The 25,960-nt window shown below is 42.5% G+C and overlaps 1 protein-coding gene across 2 annotated transcripts in view; it reads left to right on the top strand.

Annotated features, from left to right (window-relative positions):
• Nucleotides 1-25,960, top strand: part of CLINT1 (clathrin interactor 1) — a 146,751-nt gene that overhangs the window by 102,473 nt on the left and 18,318 nt on the right. For both annotated transcript variants that reach the window (XM_073621177.1, XM_073621176.1), the window contains exons 4-8: nucleotides 6,115-6,223; nucleotides 8,326-8,490; nucleotides 16,507-16,684; nucleotides 16,981-17,218; nucleotides 24,956-25,028. In XM_073621177.1, coding sequence (XP_073477278.1) covers nucleotides 6,115-6,223; nucleotides 8,326-8,490; nucleotides 16,507-16,684; nucleotides 16,981-17,218; nucleotides 24,956-25,028 — 763 coding nt within the window. The remainder of the gene's footprint in view (nucleotides 1-6,114; nucleotides 6,224-8,325; nucleotides 8,491-16,506; nucleotides 16,685-16,980; nucleotides 17,219-24,955; nucleotides 25,029-25,960) is intronic.

The raw sequence follows: 25,960 nt of genomic DNA, 5'->3' as shown, positions 1-25,960 counted from the left end.
GTATTCCCGAGTGTGGCTCGGGGTTAAAATTCAGTACTATTAGCGGTAACCCCGAGCCACACTCGGGATCGCATTGCAGGATCCTGGGGCGGCTTTACTTACCTTGTCCCCGGGATCCTGCGATGTCCCCCGCAGTGTCCGAGGGCTCCGTCCTCCTCCGAAGCCTCTCCGTGCCAGGCTCCGTTCCCTGCGAGCGGCGTGACGCACGGGGGCGGAGCCTGGCGGCAAATTCAAAAAAATGTCAATCATAACACATACAGTACTGTAATCTTACAGATTACAGTACTGTATGAAATGATTTCACATCCCTTTTGTCCCCAGTGCTCTGGCCCATGCCCTGCATGCAGTTTTACATGATATATACTGTTCTTTCTGCCTGGAAACTGGAGATTGTCCATAGCAACCAAAAAGTGTCCCTTTAGGTCAAAAGTGGCTTTAGACCAGCTAGAAAACAGCGATAGTAAATTAGAACACTTGCAGAATTGAGCGATAGTGAATTGTGGGGAAATTTATTTTATTACTATTTTTTTTTTAATTATTTATTTTTATTTATTATATTATAATTTATGTTTTTGTGTTTCAAACTTTATCATACCCGGGATATCTACTAGACTCTGGTTTGGACAGATTTAAGTGTGTTATTGTTAAGATTTACAGACCTACAATATAAAACGCCAAATTTCCATGCAAAATAATTGTACCGCTTTCAGCACCTAAAATCCGAAAGAATCATACCGCCAGGGAGGTTAATTTAAAAAAAAAAATCGGGTTTACATCCACTTTAAACTCCTGTATTGTTTCTGTACATTTTACTAGAGGGTAAGGGTAGGTAAATGGCGAATATAGGCTAACCTTGCATGGTAGTCATTTCCAATGGGCTGTTTTTACATTTGATTTTTATAAATCTAAAATGGCTGATGTTGGATCCCCATTTGACAATCCTCTTAAAGTGAATGTAAACCCTATCAATTGAATTTTCTTATTTTCTTCCTTTTTTGGGTCTTTTCAAACTAAGAAATAAAACAAATGCTTTCAGTAATAAAGTGCATTGTCCTCTGCACTTCACCGTTCACTCTGCGTGTGTTATCTGTTGTCCACCTATTTCAGGAACAGCACCAAGTAGAGAGACAGAACTTTTATGTAGCAGACATGTGAACGCTCCAGTCCCATTCTCCTTCCTGTGGTATTGCAGTGGACAGGAAGTAGAGGTAGAGGGCCTACTTGTCTAGAAGACTTTGTGAATCCAGCTGCTGTTGGCTGGCCACTCTGCTGTTTGTAAAGACCTCTGACTGAGAACCACAAGGGGGCATAAAGGCACAGACACATGATGAAAATATCGGACAAATGATCTCATATGGAAAATGAAGAGGTTACTTAACTTATAAAAATTCTCGTACGACAGAATACAACTTCTCAAGTGATGTAATGTTTTCTTTCATTTCCAAGCATGCATTGTCGTCTTGTTCCGGATTTTTTTCAGACAAAAGCTGTACCGATTAAACAAAAATCGTATGATCTGTTCTAGTACGAGAAAAAAATGTCATGTTTGTCCCTTCAGAAAATTTCGGATGAACTGTCGTGAACGGCTCTCAAAAGCGGTGTACTAATGATCAGATTATTGTACGTTCGCTTTGAAAGTGGTATTTTTCGTCCGATTTTTGTACTAGGCTTTGAAACGACAGCTGGCCGTCAGAGCAGCTGCTGAGGCCCAATGCTTCCACAAAGCTATTGCAAATGCGCCCTGCATGCAGAGATGGAGTACATGAAGAGTTAAGGGCTCAGTCATGTGGGAGATTGGTTTCTCCATCTGCAAGAATCCTATGGTGGAAGGACATCAGCCCTACGTACATGTTGTGTGGGAACAACGATGGAGTCACGGCCCCCTCTGGAGCAAAGCTAAATACAAAACAATCCATACTGGAGTTCTGCTTATTATTCTTTTCTACAGTTCGAGCATTCCTAACTCCTGAATGTTGCAACCCTTTGTTAGGGTGTGTCCAACTGCCGAAACATGTTTTGTTGGCACACTTTTGCCTGCATCCCTGTGGCAGATATTCCCCTAAGCTCTTATGCTGGCCATACGCGTAAAGTCCTGGCCAAAAATATTGGCACCCCTGCATTTGTCAGATAATGCACCACTTCGCCCAGAAAATTGTTGCAATTACAAATGTTTAGGCATTCTCACTTATTTCTTTTGTTTGTTTTGGAATGACACACAAAAGTGGAGAAACAAAAAAACAAATCTGATGCAAAACTCTAAAAATGGACTAGATAAATTATTGGCACCCTCAACTTAATATTTGGTAGCACACCCCTTGGAAATATAACTGAAATAATCGCTTCCTGTAACCATCAGTGAGTTTCTTTCACCTCTCTACTGGAATTTTGGACCACTTTTCTTTCGCCAACTGCTCCAGGTCTCTGATTGGAAAGTTTCCTTTTCCCACTTGCTATTTTGAGATTTCTCCGCACTTGCTCATTGGTATTTCAATCTGGACTCATTGCTGGCCAATTCAGTACTCTCCAGTGCTTTGTCTTATGGCGCGTACACACGGTCGGACTTTTCGGCTACAAAAGTCCGACAGACTTTCGACAGACTTTGAACGGACTTTTGGAGGACTTTCAACGGACTTGCCTACACACGATCACACCAAAGTCCGACGGATTTGTACTTGATGATGTACACTGGACTAAAATAGGGAAGTTGATAGCCAGTAGCCAATAGCTGCCCTAGGGTTGGTTTTTGTCTGTCAGACTAGCATACGGACGAGCGGATTTCTGGGTCCGGCGGAGTTACGACTTAAAGATTTGAAGCATGTTCCAGATCTAAAGTCCGTCAGATTTGCGACTGAAAAAATGCGCTGAAGGTCCGGTGAAGCCCACACACGATCGGATTGTTCGCCGGATTTGGTCCGTCGGCGTCCGTCAGACAAGTCGGGTCGAAAAGTCTGTGTGTGTACGCGGCATGAAACAATTTTTTGTTGTTTTTTGACGTGTGCTTTGAGTCATTGTCCTGCTGTAAGACCCATGACCTCTGACTGAGACCCAACTTTCTGACATTGGGCCCTACATTGCATCCCAGAATTCTTTGGTAGTCTTCAGATTTCATAATACCATGCACACAGTCAAGACATCCAGCGCCTGAAGCAGCAAAGCAACCCCAAAACATTGTGTACTGCTGGTAGGGAGTGCGAGGAGCCTTCCCCATGTGCAGAATATAATGATTACTCTGGGAGTGATCAGGTGAAAAAAAATCCGACAGGCTGGTTGTACTGAAGTCGATGTATGGATCGACTTCAGTACAACCAGCCTGCCTATAGCTTGATCGAAATTCGTCTGTTGCCGGCTTTAGTCACAGTGATACTCGGGAGAAGAATTGAGGGAAAAGTTTCAGACAGTAACAAAAACAAGATAAAAGTTCTGACATGCCTTAATGTCAAGTCGCTCCTACTTAGAAAAATGTTCCTGTACGACTTTGGGGGCGACTTGCATTGACTTCTATACAGAAGTCGTTTTGCAAGTCGCCGCTGAGTCGTGTCCTAGGTCACCTGAGGCAGTCGCGCTGTAAGTCGTGCTGCCTCAGTGTGAACCGACCTTTAAAAGAAAATATTTAGCTTTGTTACACTGCAAGGACTTATTCACACAGGTGCAAAACACCATAAATAGAACGTGCATTAAAGTGGTTGTAAACCCACTAAAAAAAAACCTGCAAGACAAAGGCATAATGAGCTAGAATGCATTGCATACTAGCTCATTATGAAATACCTTAGATCGAAGCCCCCGCAGCGGTGCCAGTACACAGTTCCTGCCAGCGACATCGCTCCCGGAGTTACAGGTTTTGCATGCTCTGGCTCTGTGATTGGCCGGAGCCGCGATGACATCAGTCCCGCGGGAGCCGCCAGTGACGGCACACTAGCTGAAGCAATGACACGGCACATGCTGATCAAGGGGATATCTCCTAAACCGTGCAGGTTTAGGGGATATCCGGGGTAGCTACAGGTAATCCTTATTATAGGCTTGCCTGTAGTAAAACGTGGTTGTAAAGGCTTTACAACCAGTTTAACCATTTGCTTTACTGCTACAAGGCATCTCGCTCAGCTATGCAGGATCACGAATATATACACAAGTTGCAGTTTCGGGTAGGGGGCGTGCACCTGCCACCCTGGCTGTGTTGTCATTCGCTACAGCACAAGCTGTAAAGTCCCGCTCTTTGTGTCCCTATGTTTTACAGCACAAGCTAATCAGCTTGTCCCGGCCAGTGATTTGAGGCTGGAAACTGCCGTTCGGCTGAGCGAATAACAGAAGGGAGCCCTGTGTTGGTAAACACTCTCTACTCTCTACTGACAGCAGCGATGTGCCATTTTTGTTCTCCCTGCTAAGCAGGGAGTAAAAACCAACACATTTCCTAAGCAACCCTAACATATAGTGGGTGACAGTGGGTGAAACAGAAAGTATTCACATAACCCCAAATGAGGAGTACTGCTCTTATTTTTGGGATATATAATGGAATGAGACATTTACTGTACTTTGCACTTATTTGATTGGAGGCTTTTCTGATTTCGTTTGTCCCTTCTCATCATATACTCTGTGATTATATCTATTATATATATATGTGTGTGTGTGTATGTATATATATTAGGAAAGCGTTTAAAATAATTGTACCTTTTATAATTGTTTGCGAGCCCATTGAAATGTTCTACCACTGACATCAGAACTAGAAAGAGGGGAGCAGTTGTCACCAGGACATGAAGGCCAAGAGTGTAATAAAACATTCATAGAATTTTCCATCCTTTCCTTCTGTACTAAAATATATATTTTGTCTTTTTCTGTGCAAACGGGTTCAAATCCTTCCCAGGTCTACCCAAAAGAAGATTTAAGGACTTTGTGGAAGTGGAACTTAAAATGTCAAGTGATTAATTTCAGAGTATTAGTGGTAGTAGTAGTATTATTAGGTGCGAGTTGGTTTTACACACTAGCTTTTAGATGCAAGAAACATTATAGCACAGTCCCTATTCAGACAGCATAGTGTGCATATGAAATTAGCAAACATATGTATAGTCACATTTTTCTCAGAGGGGTGTTTGAAACATTAGGATGCATTGACAATATGATTTACAACAAGCTGACCACCCTCACATTATATGTTATATACAATAATAATAAAAAAAACTTTATATAAGCCTAGAGGGGGGAGGACATTGCAGGGTAATTTGGCCTGAGTGTGCATGATGAACAGTTGCTTCAGACCATCTTTGTTGCCCAAAGCAATAACACAAAATCAAGATTACAAATAGCCCTTTAAGGAAAAAAAAAAAAACAGTAAGGAGCTATGTTGCTATATTCACCTGCAGTGCATTTTTCTGATGCTAGATGTCCTCAGTCTGATGGCTAGTATCATTCAGCCCACTTCCTCCTAGCCTAGGTCATCCTGGGGCCCACCCCAGCCTGTGACTGCACAGTGAAAAAAGAAGCAGCAGTTACATAGTTGGTGACGTTGAAAAAAGAAACAAGTCCAACCTATGTGTATAATTATATGTCAGTATTACATTGTATATCCCTGTATGTTGTGGTCGTTCAGGTGCTTATCTAATGGTTTTTTAAAACTATTGATGCCCCCCCCGCTGAGACCACCGCCTGTGGAAGGGAATTCCACATCCTTGCCGCTCTTACAGTAAAGAACCCTCTACGTAGTTTAAGGTTTTATTCTAATTTTAATGAATGACCACGTTTCTTGTTAAACTCCCTTCTGCAAAAAAGTTTTAGCAGTAATGAGAACATATCTCTATCGCTCTTCTTTTTCCTCCTATTAGTGTGCTTTTTGTTAGCATATGAACTGATTGGCTCTTTGTACCGCTTCTTCCTCTTGCGTGCCAGCCCTGCTGCACAAGGACTGAAAGAGGCTGATAACCAGGTCAAATGAATATATTTACACTGCGTTTTTTTTTTTTTTTTCTTGTATCCTTTTAATTATGTGTTGATGAATACAGATCTGCATTAATTTATGTCTTTCATATCTGCTTTGAGTTCAGCTTTAATTATTGTATCAATGTTATGTTAATTTCTGTAGTGAAAATGACTCTCGTCCACATCTCTTTTCTCTCCCCTTCCTCCCAGTCCTTGCTGCTGCTGGCGTACCTCATACGGAACGGATCAGAGCGGGTCGTCACAAGCGCCAGAGAGCACATTTATGACTTGCGATCCTTGGAAAATTACCACTTTGTAGGTGAGTATTAGCAAAGAAGAAGAAAAAAAAAATGGTTGGGGGAGGCAAATTAAAGCGGTTGTTGGACTTGTCAGTCACCCGAACGTCTTCACAGGCTGCCGAGGCCTAATTGGGCCCGAGCCGCTGCAGGCTGTATGAAGAACAGATTCCAAGACACGAGGCCCTAGAGTATTAATTAGCGCGGAGAAGAACTTTTGCCGAGAGGAGAAAGCTAATAACAACACCAGCAAGCACAACACGAGCGGCACGGGTTTATATTAAAATATGCACCAGCGGCTGGTCCCCTGTGGCGGCAGAAAGAAAAGACAGGGCTTTAATTATACACCGGGAAAAAGGTCGGCCCTCCAACACACAAGCACGGCCGTTTGAAGCTCGGTTTATTCTCCCTCACTATCCCTCTAGCCTGCGCCAAGTCGTATTTACTGTGCAAAGGAAAGTCAGGGTGTGTTTTGAATGCATTAAAATAAAAAAATAAAAGAGTTTGCTTAGAGAGGAGGCGGCCGAGGCAATATTATATCACCCAAGAGAAGTGGCTGGGTGTTTTGCAGCCAGGTTATCTGCAATTAGAAGTGGACGGAGCGCTCTGTGTGTTGTCCGCCCAGTAAAACATGTTAATTTGCCTGAAATGTACTTTTTTTTGTGCGCTGACGCTGAGCCTTTATTAGGGAGGGGAGGAAAGTTGTATTAATGAGGAGGAGGCTCGAGAAGTTGTGAAATATCATTTGCTATTTTTTTTTCTTTCTTATATATTTTTTAACTAATATAATTGCCCTTCACTATTAGATTACTTTAATTTTTTTATTTCTTTATTTCTCACCTCACAAGGATGATGCAGGGATTTCCTGCATTGCCTCCCGTCGATATTTCCGGAGCAATTTTTTTTTTTATTTCTTATTTTTTTTTAGTGTTGGGTGCATACGCGGTGTGAGATCACACACTTGTGCCAACATGCTACAGGTCCCTGATGGTCCCCAAATACCTTGAAGAAACCCGTGACATGTCTGCACAGACCTTCACGCTCCTCACCTACTTTCCCTAATATAAATCCTCATAGCCTCCTTTCCCAGAATTGCAGCCCTGATGACACACTTTGGTGCATGCATTTAATTAAGGCCCCTATCATACGAGCAGCCCGATCGGGTCCGCCTGTCTGTTTTTCAGGCAGACCAGGTTCGATCCTGCATTCTCCTCTATGGAACATTTAAAGCGGTCTCCATCTGATCTGGTAAAAACAAACGAAAGGGGATCAGTTCTCCTCCATCTGGCCAGATCAGAGGGCAGTCGGGTGTAAACAGAAAGCCGGTCCGTTTACATCCGACTGCCCAAAGTGCAGAGTGGGCTGTGTCCGCTCTGCATAAGCGGAGCGGACATGGACCTGTCATCTGCCTGCTCCAGTCTGCTTAACAGGGGATCAACAGACTGATCAAACTAAAGAGGATCCGTTCTCCATCTGGCCAGATCGGAGTGCAGTCAAGTGTAAATGAAGAGCTGGTCCGTTTACATCCGGCTGCCCATAGTGCAGAGTGGGCCTTGTCTATTCGCTCTGCATAATCAGAGCAGACATGGACCTGCCATTTGCCCACTCTGCTCAGCAGGGGATAAACTGACAGATTCCCTGCTGAGAAAAATGAACACGGCCATGTGAAAGGGGCCTAAGGGGGGTGGCTGCAAGAACCAGGAAAATAGTCTGCTTCTTATGACATCAGAGAGCAAGATGGCTGCTTGGGACCGGGTAAGAGCAGTGGAGTGGTGAATCACTACAGAATTTCGCTATATGTATGCATTTTCTTACTAAAGATAACCCAGCAGACCAAATAAGATGGGATTGGATAAAAAAGAAACGGGGGGTGGTAAGGTTTCTAACCCAATGTGCACAGGTTCACTTTAGGCTCCATCACTGTATATGTAGTATTGTTTCTGAAGCAGTTTTTGTTATATGCAGGCTATACAAGTGAGGGCTGCTTGTGTATCTGACTACTTATCTGCACATTTGTATTATAGGCAGTGCCCCAGTTCACAGGCTTATTACACCTTAGGGCTGTTGTCATAATAATGAATTGCCTCACAAGGTTTGGGTGGATTTACATTTTTCTATTTCTTAGATGAAAATGGCAAAGACCAAGGCATCAACATCCGTCAGAAGGTGAAGGAAATGGTGGAGTTTACCCAAGATGACGACCGCCTTCGGGAGGAACGCAAGAAAGCCAAAAAGAACAAGGACAAATATGTTGGCGTGTCTTCAGAGAGTGCAGGGGGGTTCAGATACAGTGAGTACTGTGTGTGTGCTGCACATGGTGAGGCCAGTGGCAGTCGGTGATTATAGCTTGGCATTGTTTGGGCATACTTCAATGGAAGACCTTTACATCAGGACACTTTACCGAGCAGGTCCACTGCATGTTTTTCACTTGGTTTTGAAGAATCATAATAACATCTCAGATATGATCGAAAGTATCTGGTAGACATGCTTGCAGAATAATGCAGGCTTTGACCTCCTTTATATTATATTGCAATTATCCATGTGTGATTCGTCCCTCCCCCCCCAAAGCTGGCCAAACATGGTTAGCCAGTGGGCCCCCTTCCAGTAAATTGTATTCTGACAGCAGCGCCTCACACTGTCAGAATACACTGTTCAGTGGCTGCAGCCACTGATTGATGGACATTTTTCAGCATATTCCTTCAACTGAAGTTGAAATAAACCATCAACTTCTATCAAGCAGGGAAACCCACATGCTGAAATTCCCCCGGTCCTTGCTATGCCGGCTGCATTACGACCAGTGTATGGCCGATTAGAGCAGGCATAAAAAGAGATGAGTTTTTACTGGACACTATAGATTACTAAACTTTGCCTTGTTAACCCCGTTATAAAAAGTTATTTTGGGTTTTCTTGATCACAGTAAATTCTATTAGAAAGGTCACTCACAGCCAGCAAGCCAATGAAGGGGGGGGGGGAATGGTCTTAGGGACACACAGAGCAGGGCTCGGGAGCGAGCATGCACCGGTACCCCCATAGCAAGCAGCTTTGTCAAGGGGGAGGAGACAGGATCGCCGGCGGGGGAACCGATGAGAAGAGGATCAAGGCTGCTCTGTGCAAAACCACTGCACAGAGCAGGTAAGTATAACATGTATTTATTTATTTTTTTTTAACGGAACCTTTTTAATACCACTTTAAGAATGCTTTCAGAAATAGAGGTGTTAATAGTTTATTTTTATTAATTAACTGGATTAAATGGAAATTGAGTGAACCGAAGAGAAATACAAATCAAATCAATATTTGGTGTGCCTTCAAAACAGCATTAATCTTCTAGGTACGTTTGCACATAGTTTTTGAAAGAACTCGGCAGGTAGGTTGTTACAAATATCTTGGAGAACTAACCACAGATCCTCTGTCCTCAAATCCTTCTGCCGCTGCATGTAACCCCAGACAGACTTGGTGATGTCGAGATCAGGGCTCTGTGGAGGCTAAGCCATTACTCCTTGTTCTTTATGCTGAAGATAGTTATTAATGAGATTGGCTGTATGTTTGGAGCCTTATAAAAAATACTATTAACACTTCTATTTCTGAAAGCATTCTTAGTTTACAGCATTTCTTCACACCTGCGTAACACTTTTGCATAGTAGTATCTAGCTATATAAAAACGAGATACACCGTGATATAATAAAAATAAGATACACAGTGATATTAAGTTTACAAGTTCCAGCCTTCAGTGACGTCAGGGTAATTTCAGTCCTTTCATTGTGAATATAATCTTAATACATATTTTTCCCTTGTGTTGGAAAACATTTTTTCCAACCTTTATGGAAAGTGTTCTGAATTGTAAATCACTTGTTTACAGCATGCCTCCTCTAGCCAGAGGAATAGCTAGCTGCACTCATTATTATTTGATGGCGGTGTAGTATATCCATGCATAATCTCCCAAATGTTTGTTTATAATCCATTTCTATTAAGCTGTAATACTGTGCAGGGAACATGCTTCAGGTACCTAGCGACGTCTGTGCACGAGGCTCTTTATGCATCTCACTCGGTGTGTCTATTTTCTGACACTCCGTGATCCTGTATTTTTATACAACTGTGTTCTTGTGCTTTAATTGTTACTGGATATTAGGATAACAGAGATTCCTTTCCATAGTCAGAAGGTTTTAGTTGGCATCTGTGCTTAGTTCCTTATTTGAATTACTGCATTAAGAAAGTCACTCATCACAAAAGTATTGCCCTGTGAATAGTACAGTTCATAAGCAGGAAGTTTTATTACATGCATTAGGCTCCATTCACAAAAAAAAATCTGGCCATAGAGGTCTCGAGTTTTGGCAAATTCAGAAGGAATTGGACAAAGTGTAAAAATTGACTGAGCCTGATGGAAAATTATAAGATGAACAGTGACTGGATACTGTCAGATGCTGCCACTACTCAGCATCGCTATTATCGGCCGTGGCTGCCCAAATAAAGTACTCCTCCATTCACCGATTTAGCATTAATGGGGGAATATACAGTTTTTACCTGAAGCTGTGTATGGCTAGCTTACAGCTGAACACATCCTCAAATTTTGAAAATTTCAAGCAGGCATCTAGCGAATGTACACTGAGTTGCGTATTTTGGTCACTGGCTGTGCTGAAATTGCGGACTCCTGTGCACGTGCGTTGGATCACATCATCCCTCGCCAAGCAGTCAAGTTGCCTAAAACCTGGCACCCTGGAGCAGCACGGGGAGAAGATGACTGATGCAGAATATAACCACTATATCACCGGTGAAGGTGATTATCTTTTGGACTTTAGCTCTGCTCTAACACACCAGTATAAGGATTTACATTTTTTTAAAAGTAACAGTTATTTAGAGCCGAATCAGTTGGGATTTGAAACTTAGTAACATGGTTAAAATACAGATCTTTTTCCTTGTGTTTAAACCTTTATTATTTAAATCTGTTGTGTGTTGAGGAGCTGATAGTTGATGAACTGTCCAGGTACTGCAAGCTGTTTATCAAAGCTCCCCTTATTTCCTTTTCTGCTCACAGGGACAGGAAGTGAGATTGTATCTCAATATTTTGGTCATGAACAGTGGTTAAAAACTTGATTGAAATGTTTCATATGTGGTGGCTGCATTAGTTTCCTCTTTTCAGGCTTTTTTCTCAGGTTCTTGTAGAGTGTTAGTGTAGCTGTCTTCCTGTACCTCGTACGGGCAGGCAGTTGCAGAATGACAGGAAAAGTCATTGAACTACCTAGAGCACTCCTCTGTGCCCTGGTAGTTCGTTGAGAACTACAAGCTGTCAGCCCTAATGGCTGACTGTAATTGTAGTTCTCCCATTCACAGAACTCTGTGAACGAATGATACAGCCAGGCATGCGGGGCCCTGCACAGCCTAAGGCCCCTTTCACACTTGTGCAACTTCAAAGTCGTGCAATTTTCCCGCGATTTCACGGCCACGATTTTACCACGATTTTGCTGCGATTTGAGATCAGTACTACTTTGTACGACTTTACAGGGTTGGGGTTTACAAAAGCTGCTTGTGCTTGCAAAGTCGTACTGAAAACGTGTCTATATTATTCAGGTACGATTTGCATGCTACTTGAGGGTTTAACATTGAGGTCTATGGACATCAACTCGCATGGAAGTTGGACCAAAGTAGTGCAAGGGCTACTTTGAAGTCGGCACGACTTAAAGCCGTGCCAATATGAATTGTAGTCATTGAAAATCATGGAGAATGACTTGTCATGTGATTTTGCAGTACAAAATTGTCGGACAAGTCGTATAAGTGTGAAAGGGGCCTAAAGGTAAACTTATCCTTTAAGTTAATTGGAACATTAACAGCTGACAGGATAGATGGGCATTTTTACCTGTCTGGCAGGCCAGGAGACCTGATTTTTCTGTGCTGCTGTTAAGGTATACTTACAGGTCTTGCCCCTCCCCCAGCCTGTGAAAGGAAGAACAACACAGATTAGCTGATCTGTCCGTATGCTGCTTCTTCCTCTCCCGGAGCTTTAATATACAGGGATTACAACTTTTAATCCATATTCTTACACTGTTTCCCTTCTAAATAAACAAATTGAATTTATTATTGATCACAGGGCTGCATTAATTTAAATTTGCCATGGTGGCAGATGCAACTTGTAGTCTTGGAATTCACAAATCCTGTGACTGGATCTGTGAATGGAGGACACTGCAGTGCGTTCAGAACCGCACACAGCTGTGCTAAAGTTAAAGCGGGAGTCCGGCGACCAATCTTTTTTTTTTTTTCTTTTTCTTTTTTTTTTTTTTTTTTTTTTTTTTTAGGTCATTGAGACACTTTGCTAATCCCAAAATAATACTCACAATTTGGGTGTAATATTTCTGCCTCTGTCTGTTTTTGTACTGAAGAATAACTTTAAAAATGTGATGCTGGCTGTTTCCATCTTGCTTGTGGGCATGTGATGCCCACAAGCATTGATTTCCTGGATGCGGTGAATGCTGTTCATTCACAGCTTGTTCACGCGCATGATCATTGTTTCCGCACTGAATCTTGGGAAGCCTGACACTAAGCTCCCAGGAGACAGTGCGGCGCCGGGGAAAGGCAATAAACATGCCTACTCCCATGGGAGGAGAGACAGGAAGTGCCACAATAAAGTACAATATAAAGGTAATTATAGCGATACATTTTTTTTGTGCCGCATTTGAACATCTATGCAATTAACTGAAGGGGTAAGATTAAGTTAAACATTTGAGTGGAACCCCGCTTTAAAACAAAACAGAATTGTACAGGATGAAGCAACCCACAAACAAGGTAAGTGGAGGGCTATTAGAAGTTGGGAGTTGGATACATTTGGGTGTAACATGAAACATGGTGTGAAATGTGAACTACGCCTTTGAAATGGCTTTTAGATGCTTACTCTTCCTGAACAATACATTTCTACTATGACAAAGTCAGGAAAGTTCCCATTGTATGAACATCTGCACTTGCTACATGCGATCAATCATTTTAGGCTGTGATAGGCTGCCTGTAATTAGAAAGTCGACTGACTATAAAACAATTGCCCTGACACCCCTCCAGGTCTCCCCTTGAAGTATGCCACTCGAGCTTTTGCTATTTTGATTTGCTGTGTCCATCTGTACCCACCGTCTGTGCAGCACGGACATGGGTTGTTGCATCTGTACCTCTCTGCTCTACCTGCTCATTCTTTTTCTATCTTCTCTAATAATTTAGTAATCACTTCTAGATTTTTTTAATGCAATTGCCTTGTAGCTTTGTGGAATTAATGTATATAAACTAGAGGAAATGAGTGTTAATTGCCAGCTGAAATCCTTGTAGAGATTAGAAGAGTGTGTCTCAATTCAGTCCTCAGGGCACACCAACAGGTCATGTTTTCAGGATTTTCCTCAGATGAAACGGCTGTGGTAGTTACTAAGGCTGGATTCACACCTATGCATTTTTAGTGCTTTTTGCATTTTGCAGATTTGTACTACAGTTCATTTAACATTGTTTCCTATGGAACGCGATCTGTAGTACAAATCTGCAAAATGCAAAAAGCACTAAAAATGCATAGATGTGAATCCAGCCTTAGGCAGAGTAACTGATCATATCACCTGTGCAAAATAATGGTAAGCCTGAAAACATGACCTGTTGGTGTGCCTTGAGGACTGGAATTGAGAAACACTGGATTTAAAGATTAGAGCTGGTGCCCGATTTGTCTATTAGCCTAGGCTTCCACTACTGTGACCTGAAAGTGATTTTTGCCACTATTTTGATGTGACTTAAAGCAATACCTGTGTATTCTTGAGGTCTATGGACCTCAAGTCGCATCAAAGTGGGACCAAAGTAGTGCAGGGACTACTTTGAAGTCGCACAGATATGAACGGTACTCATTGGAAATCATGAGGTGTGACTTGGCATGCGACTTTGCAGTCCCAAGTCACATGACAAGTCGCACTAGTGGAAACATAGCCTTATGGTCAATGCTTACATTTTCCTCCCATTTTTATTTTTTTTTTTTTTTTTTTTTTATACACCAGCCCTGATATATTGAGAAGGTTTCCCAGGGAGTTGAAGGGGACCTTTACTAAGAAAAATATATAAGCTGCTAGGGCTATTACTACTTTTAGAGAATGCCAGTTCCTTGGCTGTAAAGCTGCTACAGTGGCATTGATAACTTAACTCACTGACCGGTAACTAGGGTGGGAATCAGGAGTTGTGACTTCATTGGTTGTATACGTGTTCTGGTTATGTGGCACAAAGAGCACTGAAGCCATTGACAGCCTGGAAACTGGTATTTTTAGGAGGAGGTCAGCAGTAGAAGCCTCTATATCACCATCAGTAAATGGTTCCTTAAAATTCTATGTAAACCCAAAATCTATTTTTTTTTTTTTTTTTTTTTTAGTGTATTTAGCATCATCCACTGTATACAGTTTTCTCAAGTAAATCTGTTGTGAAGTTTCTTACCTGGGGATCCGACAAGTAACAGCACTTCTGTTGCAGGCTGTGAGAGTGTTAAGCCACTGCCTCAAAATTTGCATCTGCGTTGTCAGCCCTCTGCCTTCTATGCACACTCCTACAGTTGGCGATATCAGGTCTGCTGGAGGCAACAGATTCACAGGAAATTAAATTAGATGAACTCCAGCCTTACCTTTAGTCTTGCATAGATCTACAGGCTCATTTTCTGTACTTTCATTTGCTTGATCTGATTGCACTGCACACAGAGCTTTTTACAGTGCATTAAAAGCTGCAGCAAGTCAGATAGAGGCCACCTAATTTTCTCGCAGTTTTCAATAAATCCAGCAGCGTCTGCCGGACCTTCACAGCGCATGCGCTGCTGACGTCAGCGGCTGCATGCAAAGTGAATATCTCCTAAAACGGCTATAATTTAATTAACATGTTGATGAGACGGACAAGAAAAAAACAGTGAATATAAGGAGATTAAACTTCAGCTTTAACGAGATCCTGTTACCAGATTTAAAAATTTGCACTTAAAAGAACTGAAAAGATAAGTATTGTAATTGCTTACAGTGTTTTTCCTTTCCAGAAATTACTTTTTATTTACTCGCAATTTGCCCCTGAACATGTTAGAAAACTTGACTATTGCAGGAAGAGTAAATTTCCTAGTGGATACCCTCCCTGCTTGCACATCATATCCCTCTCCTTTTCTGGGTGTGCTTTTTAAAAAAGAAGAAAAAAAAAAGGTAAATGGGAGTATTTAATTACAGTTTGTGCTGACCCAGCTCTTCTGCCCCTCTTCTCGGCTTGCTACATAACCTTAAGGCTCGGTTCACACATGGGCGGCACGACTTGCAGGTCGCCTCAGCGAGGCGACCTGCAAACGACTGCCGGGGCGACTTGCGAGACGACTTCTGCATAGAAGTCTATGCAAGTCGCCCCCAAAGTAATACAGGAACCTTTTTCTAAGTCGGAGCGACTTGCGTCGCTCCGATTAGAACGGTTCCATAGCACAGAACGGGAGGCGACTTGTCAGGCGACTAGGTCGCCTGACAAGTCGCCCCAGTGTGAACCGAGCCTTATGGAGCTACTGATGGTGGAGGTGTGGAGGGAAATACTATAGCGTCACATGAGTGACTGCTGCAAGGCTGCTGATATCACATCCAAGATGGATTGTCAGCAGCAGCGTCTCTTTAAGTAAACCATATACAGTGAGTATAGTATCACACATACTGAAAAATAGATGTTGGGTTTACATATATTTTAAACTCTTTCGACCTACTCTGTGAAGGGGGCAGTTGAGTGGTTACTGCCCTGAAGTCAGATTCCACATGTTAGCCAAGGGCCGTATGAAGATTAATTATCTGAATTGCTGAGATGGACTGGTTATTAGCGATGAGCTGCATTAGGATCTACTACTTCTTGAAATATCTATTGAAACTCTTCTCTAGCAGCCAGCTGGTTTCAGCAAGGACTCAGGCTAACCTTGTGTCACCTATAGAAATGAATGTGCTCAGTGCTGTAAATCACTCAAGAGTCACTACTCATAAGTCATTTAAAAACATCCCCGGCAAGCTTTGCCAACCAGAAGTTGACATAGTTTGTTGGGAATTCTAGTTTTCTGATCGGTGAATGACCTTAATTTCTTTATTGGATAATCATTGTAATTTCCTTTTTCTATATGAGGCACATCAATCATTTACTTCTACTTATAATTCCAGCTCAGAGCTCTGTACCCAGTACATTATTTTCTTTGAATGCTGGATTCTGGTGCACCCACTATGTTTTTTCCTCCTCCTGGCAAAAAAATGAATAATTGGGGTAATTGCCTAGGTATAGTGGGATTGTGGTATGCCAATGCTTTAACTTGTCTATACTGAATATTCAACAGGTGACCGATATGACCCAGAGCCTAGGTCTAAATGGGACGAGGACTGGGATAAGAGTAAGACAGGCTTCCCATTCAGCGACAAGCTGGGGGAGCTGAGCGATAAGATCGGGAGCACCATAGATGACACAATCAACAAGTTCCGGAGGAAAGACAGGGAAGACTCCCCTGAGCGGGGCAGGTGAGGGAAATCTATATTGTACAAGCACCCAAGATATCTGTATGGCTGAATCGCTGATACCATTTAATGCCTGCAAGTACACGTGATAGCTTTCAGATTAACTTCTGTTTTCTTATCAAGCCCCCTGCATACTAAGGCCATGCTGTACACCTTGACTTGACATCTGGCCAAGTTGACACAAGCCTGGCCTCTCTGGGCACTAGCACTACATCCCCCTTCCTTAATAGTCAGATGTCAGTAGAATATAGGCTCTGCCTACTATTTTTAAAATATCAGGTTATGTCATCACTTCCCAGTGACAGTGAAGAAGACAAGAAAGCGAACCGTGGTAAAGGGTCAGAGTTCAAAGATGAAGAAGAGACGGTTACCACCAAGCACATCCATATCACTCAGGCCACAGAGACCACCACCACCCACCGCAAACGTTCAGGGAACCAACCCAAAACCATCGATCTGGGAGCAGCTGCACACTACACTGGAGACCAAGACAGTCCAGAGCTCACATCGACTTCCGGCCAGCCCCCCTCTGCCAAGGTCTGATATACTTTTATGTCTTCTCTATTAAAATAAATATTATGGCTACAGCATCCATTTGAGCTGCACACTAATCTACCTTCTCTGTGAGCTGCTCACCTCTGTACAGGCTCTTCTTTTAGTTCTTCAATAGCCTGCTTCACCTGCTCACATGATCTGTTAACTCCATTCATTTCAGTTCAAAGTTTGTACTTCACTGGAGTTGATTTAAACTCTGTGTTTTGCCCACAAAGAACAAAGCAACAGGTTTATTTACACAGAACTGTTTACTCCCTGTGCGGCTGTACTGATTATCACAGGGCTGTCATATGCCATATCATACTTGCAAACACTAGCTATTTCCTTTTGGTTCCTGGCATTGAACGGAGGAGGAGCAAAGCAAAGGAGTTGGGCAGGGGGTTTCTTTGCCCATCATGAGCAAAGCACAGGTTTAATGGAAAGCGAACCAATTGTGTTGGCTGAGGCTATGCAGTGACATTGGAAACAGTCACTGGTGCACTCCTGAAAGTTACTCCTAGTTCCAGGATAAGGGTGCTACTGTCTATGGTGCTAAACAGGTGTAGTCTGTGCTGAAACTGGCAAACCAATAATGGAAGCCTTCAGACATGTTAAACACTGTCATATGTTTATTTTAAGTGTTTCAGGATACATTTACACCAGCTTTTGGTGGGACTGTATTGAGCAGCTGTCCCAGCATGGTAAAATGTCTCCAGTGTGGCCAGTTCATGGCACTGCATTGCAGTGGTGTGAGCTGAAAAAAAACATATGGCTGGCACTACTTTCCAGTGCAGAGCAGTCATCATACACCAGCCGATATAACTTTATGGAACTTAACTGTGTGAAATTTCCAATAAAGTAGAACTATAGGCGAAACTTTTTGGTATAATGTAAGGGAGGGTTATAACCCCTGACAGCTTATTTTTTGCCATCTGTGTGCCATTGCGGAGTTTTACTTTCACTTCCTTTCCCATAGCCAAAACAGGAAGTGAGTAAAAATCCTTGCAAATTAAAGGATTTCCTTGGAGACCCCCAGGTCACCAGAACTAGGGTCCCCATTGGAAAATGTCCCCTCTATTACTTTTATGGAGGTAACTCAAAATTGTGGTTTTCTTTCACTTTTAATGCATGCGGTAAACATGACAAATAGAGAGGGTGAATCTCCAAAACAGGGGCACAGACAGCAAAAAATACTAATAGGTTTTCTAATCCATTTCTACTCTCTCCAAGACTAAAAAAAAAGTTTGCTTTTATTTATGCTTAAGTTAGATTACATGGAAAAGTGAACAGTGTGGTGCATCGAGACCAGTGCACCAGCACTGCCTGCACCACTATCGAGACCAGTGCATTCCAGCCACAGCGTGCTAACGCAGCTGCTGGTGTTGATGGACCTTAATATTCATTTTGAATGTATCAAGACTTTTAAAACTCAATATGCATTTTGAGCTTTGTTAAATTTTGGCTCAATCAGTGCTGACGAGTGTATTCTGACAGGAGGGAACACTCCCTGCTGTCTGCATACAATAGTTCCGCTGGAGGGATTCCCCACACACATTTGAGGTGGATGGGGGAAACAGTTAATTTTCTTTTGTTGAACTCGCTGGTTGAATGAAAGAAAATTGTGTTTGGCCTGCTTAAGGGTTGGTGGACCCATAGGTGTTGCGATGTATGTCGGTGAGCCATCGGTCCCACTTCTGACCACATTACTGTTAGTTGCGGAAGACCTAATCTTTGCAAACTGTGTAATTCACTGTGCACAGCAGGATAGTGTCCATTTAAAGTACTTTATTAGAAACTGATGCTCTGATTGTCTCTCCAGTGGTAGTTCGTTCCTCAGTGCAATTGTCAGAACTTTTTCAGCTGAGTGTTTAATCAGCCATTTAGTAGCTAGTAAGTTAAAATCTCAGTCCTTTTGGCTGTATTTACCAGCAGTGTGTTTATGCTAGCTCTGGGGCCCCTCTTGCCTTCAGGTCACAACAAACCCATACCCCACATATGCTTGCGTAAAAACGTACTGTTCTTTTTAATATTATTATTATTATTATTATAGTGTTCTATCATTAAAGTGGTATATATGCCCCAACATCCATGTCTCTTAAGTCTGGCGGAATGTATGGTACCACAAGGTATAATAAAATTTGTTCTACCCTGGCATCTGTGAGGCAGAGCTTTCCTTTTGTTGTGACCAACTAGCCAGTAAGGGTCTTTGGTCTTTGGTCTCTGTAGAGCGATCTGCATATCACCTCCTCACTGCCTGCTTTAGCCCATTGAAGCCCACACTAGCATGTCACAACTGCATGCATTGCATGGGGTTGCAGGGACCTTGCAGAGCGGCCCTGTTCACGTGAACAGAAACAGCAGCTATCATTTCTGCTGCACAGCATCGTGGCGGCAGCATGTGTACACCTCAGCTAAAGGTGGAGCAATTTGAGGCACGTAAAAGTACAGCTCATCCATGGGGTCCTAAGAGCTCTTTTACAAAGTGTTACATTGTAAAGTGATTGTAAACCTTCAGATTTTTTTTTACACAGAGCATCCCCAACCCTCCTCTTCTTAGGGCCCCCACCTGCATTCCTGCATCCAGCTCTTCAGCGTGTGTCCTCATAGAAAGCCACTTCCTATGGGGGCACTCGTGCTGGCTCGATCCTGAGCCGTGCTCCCTGCTCCTGTAGACAGACAGTCCAGCTTTAGCCCTGCTCCCTAGTAACAGGATTTGCATCCAGCAGTGATCACAGCAGGTAATTGCTGGCCATGCAGACCGCAGCAAATAGCTGCAGTTGCCCTCGACATGTCATTATAGTGAACAGGGCTGGCGGTCGCACCTCGCTGCTGAGAGCCGCAGTAGGAATCTCTGTTTACTGCCATCATATTGACACCACTCCAGTCACCGGTGTGAATGCAGCTTAAGCCTTAAGAGCCACTTTGACGCAGTCTTTAACATATATTAATGCACCTATAGTGTTACCAAGCATTCTGAAAGCGTTGCACAGATGTTCAGTTTGCGTCAGCAATGCTCTTCAAACTTACATTTTTTTTTTTACAAGCGTAAAATGGTAAATTATCACTTTTGATGCTTTGCAACTACGCCTTAAATGCGCTCTAATTGCCATAGCCGTGTTTTATGGCGCGTTTATTGTGCAGTTTTGCTGTGTTTCAGTAGAAGTGAATGGAGGCAGTTGCAAAGTAGCAACGCCTGCTGGACTCTGCAGACAGCCTTATATGTACCACGAGGCAACACTAACACTGCACTCCCTGATTTAACAATTTTGCATGTCATTGATAGGCTGTTGGAAAGCTGTAAAAACACGACCCAACCTATTTTTAATGCCTGTGTGATAAGTAGAACTCTTTTACTGGCCCTAAAGAAAACTTACCAGGAAATGGAGCTGCACGATTAATCGTTAAATTGCAATCTCGATTCAACACAGCCCCCCCCACACAATCTTAATCCGGCATTTCCACGATTCTATGTAACAAGCAGAATAGAGCCGTTCTCTGCTCAGAGCTGTCAAAAAATAAAAAAAGCCGGTGTTCTGTTGAGAAGTGCCCCCTATGGAATCGTGCCCGGTATGTACTGCGCATGCGCCATATGGAACAGCACAACAGCTGATTTGCCGATCAGCTGGGCTGACGTAACCAGGGCGCATGAGCACATCGTAGGAGGTATCTCTCGATGGGAGATACCACTTCACAGGCACAATTTAAACCTATACAAACAGCGGTCGAGACCGTAGTTCTCAGATTGTGCATCGCTGCTGCTGGAGGGCGGCTAGCGGCTGTGTTGAAGAGCTGGTTTTGTCTGTGTTGCAACCCGCCCTTTCACACAGGCAAAACCGGCCGTTCAAAACGCAAACCCACCCTGCAACACTGACAAAACCGGACCATCAGCACACTGTAAAGCCACCCCATAACAGCGAGGCACAATGTGAGAACTACGGTCTCCCCCAGCTGTTTGTATAGGTTTAATTTGTGGCCGTGAAATGGTATCTCCCGTGCTGCTCCGTCCTGCACATGTGCGTGCACTATTCGATGGAGGGCACTTCTTGACAGAACACTGGCAAATGTTTACCAACATTGCTCAGCGCTGAGATGACTATAAACATTGTAACATTTTGGTTCTTTTAGATCAAAAGGATGAACTTCGGTCTGTAAATGAGGTCAGTTGAACCACTTAAAGACTAAACCTTTTTCTGACACTTGTTGCTTACAAGTTAAAATCAGTATTTTTTGCTAGAAAATTACTTAGAACTTCCAAACATATATATATTTTTTTTAGCAGAGACCCTAGAGAATAAAATGGCGGCAATATTTTATGTCGCACTGTATTTGCGCAGTGGTCTTTCAAACGCAATAGTTTGGGAAAAAATACACTTCAGTTAATTAAAAGAAAAACTAAACAGTAAAGTTAGCCCAATTTTTTGTATCATGGGAAAGATGATGTTACGCAGCCAGAATCGTGATAGAATCGTAATCTTTATTCTAAGCAAAAAAAATCGGGATACTCATTTTAGCCAGAATCGTGCAGCTCTAACAGGAAATAACTTGCACTTGTTTTGAGCGGGAACTGCATTAGATATGTACATCTAAAGAAACTAATTAACCACTTCAGCCCCGGAAGGATTTACCCCCTTAATGACAGGCCATTTTTTTTTTGCGATACGTCAATTTAACCGACAATTGCGCGGTTGTGCAACATTGTACTCAAACAAAATTGATGTCCTTTTTGTCCCACAAGAAGAGCTTTCTTTTGGTGGTATTTGATCACCTCTGCGGTTTTTATTTTTTGCGCTATAAACAACAAAAAAATGACCATTTTGAAAAAAAAAAAAAAAAACATTTTTTACTTTCTGCTATAAAACATTTCCCCCCGAAAATGTAAAAAAAACTAATTTCTTCATCAGTTTAGGCCAATATGTATTCTGCTACATATTTTTGATAAAAAAATCCCAATAAGCATATGATTGCTTTGCACAAAAGTTAGAGAGTCTACAAAATAGGATATAGATTTAAGGAATTTTTATTATTATTTTTTTTTTTTTACTAGTAATGGCAGCGATCAGAGATTGATTTTTAGCGGGACTTTGACAGATCGGACACCTAACTGGCATTTTTTACTTTTTTGGGAACCAGTGACATTACTACAGTAATCGGTGCTAAAAATATGTACTGACATTATACTAATGACACTGGCAGGGAAGGGGTTAACTGTGTTCCCTCACTGTGTGTTCTAACTGTATGGGGGAAGGGCTCACTGGGACAACACACAGATATCCGTCTTCCTGCATAGCAGAAGATCTTTGTGATCCCCTGTCAGAACGAAGATTTGCCTTGTTTACAGAAGCACATCCTCGTTCTCTCACTGCAGGAAACAATTGTGGGTGGCCGGCGGACATAGAGTCTGCTGGACCCGCTGATTGGCTCCCCCACTGGCCAATGCGAACACGCGCCCACAAATGCTAGTGCACGAGCTGCCGTACATGTAAGCCGAGCCACCTTCCTGCAGTATAACTGCGGTGGGTGGTCAGCAAGTGGTTAAAGGCTAAGCTCACCTTTTGTAAAAAAAAAATAATGAATGCACATATTTCTGCAAAAAATAAAAAAAAATGTGCATTTGTTATTTTCTTTCACTGGAGCCTGCAAAACATTGCACCCGTGATCAGTGGATTGCGAGTTCAATGTCAGGCTCCTGCACACACTGCCTAGAGCAGTGGTTCTCAACCTTTCTAATGCCCTGACCCCTTGATAAAATTTCCCAAGTTGTGGGGACCCCTAACAGTAGATTTTTTTTCATAGCGTGGGTTGCCAGCACCCAAGGCAAGACAAGTAATTTGCGCCCCTAACCCACGGACATTTAATGCTCCCCGAGTCCCTTCTACTCGTATAGTATTAAAACCTCTTATGGTACATTTTAGGATGTATCACTCTCTTTTTTTCTCCTTCCTTTCCCTTTTATCTCTCTATCCTAATTTCTTGTTTTTTTTCCCCATCCCTCTCTCTAGCCACCTTTCTTGTTCTTTCTCTTATTCTTTCTCTCCCTTTTTCTTTGTTCCTCCCCCTCTTTTTCTCTCCCTTCCATGTATTCTCTATTTTTATTCCTTGGTGGGGAGTGGGGGGAATGGGATGAGTGGCATTGCTGGTGGGGAGTTGGGATGAGTGGCAGTTCTGGTGTGGGGTGGGATCAGTGGCAGTGCTGGGGGAGTTCTGATCAAACAATCAAACAACTTAGGTGCTCTTGATCAAGGTCATCTGCTGATCTGAGAACTGTAGTGGGAAGTTTTAATGGCAACTCTAATCACAGGTAGTGTTACTCACTATGTCTCCAGCTTCACTGTGTCTCCAGCTCTGTGGTGTCTCACAGCAGTGACACCTATGCCAAAATCAGGAGATAGGGTCTCCTCCAGCCCCTCGCCCTTTACATTCCTCACCAGTCAGCTGACCTCTAGTCTCTGCCCCCCACTTATGCCGTGAACTGAATGGGTGGCTGCGAAGAGGCTGAGTGGGTGGCCGGGTCTCTAGGAACAGCCCAGCTGGGCGGCCACAGGCTCCAGAGAGAGCCCTGCTGGGCGGCTGCGAAAAGGCTTTGAGAGTGGCGCGGGCTTCAGGAACAGCCTAGGATTTGGTGACCCCTGGCAAATTTATCATTCGACCCCCGAGGGGGTCCCGACCCCCAGGTTGAGAACCCCTGGCCTAGAGCTTTCTACTGGTACCTCTGTATGGGCAGACAGACAGTTCCTTAGCTGTTGGCAGTGCGAATGAACTACGAGCATGCTGATTAGCGCACTTGCAGTTCATTGATACTACAAATCCATCTGCCACAGTGGCAGACAGGACTTGTAGTTTATTGAAGGAATTATACGGCTGTGTAAGCTGTCACATTTTCAAGATGCGACAGCGGGTGCGGGGATAAGATCCCACCGCCAGCTGTCACAGAGAGGGGACCTATGAAGGACAGTGCATAGGAACATGTTGGACCCTAAATATTGTAACATGGTAATATGCTCTAAAGATGAACTTATCTTTTTTAAAGTGTTACTAAACCCACAACAGTAAAATCAGTCTGTATATGCAGCATAGCATGCTTGTTATACTCACTGTGGAACTTAAGGGGTTAAGCCTCTGCATTGTGTAAAAAGGCTGTTTTATCCTGTATGCACAGATCCTTCCCTCCTGCACTGTCTATATGGGGAAGGCCAGCTAACACAGGCAGGGTAGCCAACCTGCACATGCTTAGTTGTGTCTTTTATGCTGGAGAGAACATTTACTTGTTCTCAGAGCTAGCCAGGTCACATGATATTGACAGCACACATGTGGGTGTGTATACAGGCTGTAGTGGAAATCTCCTCCTTCCTGAACTCTCAGCACTGGAGAAACTGTGCAGTTTATCATGTAACTGTGGTATACAGATCAGCGAAAAGGTTATATATAGTGGCTGTATTTTAATGTAAAAAGATGATTTATAAGCTGGGGGGGGATGAACTATTTTCACATTACTGGGTTTAGTAACACTTTTTAAGCTAATAGTGATTATAATTGTTAGAACTACATGGCTCATCAACCAAATGAGGGCATGGAAATCAGGTTTAAACTATGAAATTGCTAGTTTTCTTTAACCAGCCTTTGATGGGTTTTCTTCAAAACCGTAACTGATCTCGTACAAGCACTTCACGCGCACGGCCAAAAAGTATGCTTATATTCTTGCACAATTGTCAGTATACTTACAGTTTGTCATTTTCTCCACAGACTTCTGGTGAATCAAGCAAGAAGTCATCTAATGATCTGGTCGATTTACTATTTAACTCTGGGCAGCCAGCAGGTATTCTAACCATGGACATAAAATGAGGTTAAACACTGTAAAAAACAGAAAATGTTTAGTACTCAATTTTTTATATACCAGACCACTCTACTCTGTACACTGTGCTATGTACAATATACTCCATTCCAATAACCATTATGATACAGTTTTCAAAAATGTTGAACTTTGCAATTCCACCCATTCAAAGAAAAGGCAAGCTTTACTTCCATAAAACATTTCATAATAGAAACATATAGATACATGATATAGACAGATTTTTTAGTGATGGGTATATTTCCCCTTGTAAGTAGTGCAATTGTAGTGACTGCAAGTGATTTTTGACTCTTTGCATTTCAATTGTTTCAACTTACCATTTCAGCAAATGTCAAAGATTAGGAATCCGTTAGTAAGGACATATTTGCATGGTTATCATGTAAATTAACATAGAAGATATTTCTCCTGTTTCATAGACTTATTTATGTATACTTCTTAACCAGTTCGGATCCAGAGCAATTTTTTTTATTTTCCACATGCATGTAAAAATCTCAAAAATTAATTAAACCCCCAGAACGTTACATATTGTCTGAAAGCAGAGGTTCTGTAGAACAAAAAAGGTGATAGTTGCAATTTTTTGTTTGACGTGATATTTGTGCAACTGTTTATTAAATGCAAATTTTCAGGAAAAATATAATAAAATGAATTTTAGTGCAAAACCACACCGTATAATACCCATTTTTGCTTAAAATATAAAAGATGAGGTTGCATCGAGTAGATGCCAAACATTCCATGTCTTAAAATTGCGTGCGCCTGCGATATCACCAAAACTGATAAAGCCCAAAAATCCCCATAGGTGTCACTTTAAAAGCCTTTGCAACTCATCAATTTAGAGTTAAGGGGGTTGTTAAGGTTCGTTTGTTATTTAAAAAAAAAAAAAATGTTGCATCCTCTGTGTA

This window comes from Aquarana catesbeiana, linkage group LG03 (genome assembly GCF_042186555.1).
Source record: "Aquarana catesbeiana isolate 2022-GZ linkage group LG03, ASM4218655v1, whole genome shotgun sequence".
NCBI lineage: Eukaryota > Metazoa > Chordata > Amphibia > Anura > Ranidae > Aquarana > Aquarana catesbeiana.
Note: the sequence above shows the minus strand (reverse complement) of the source record. Positions and strands in the feature narration are given on the sequence as shown.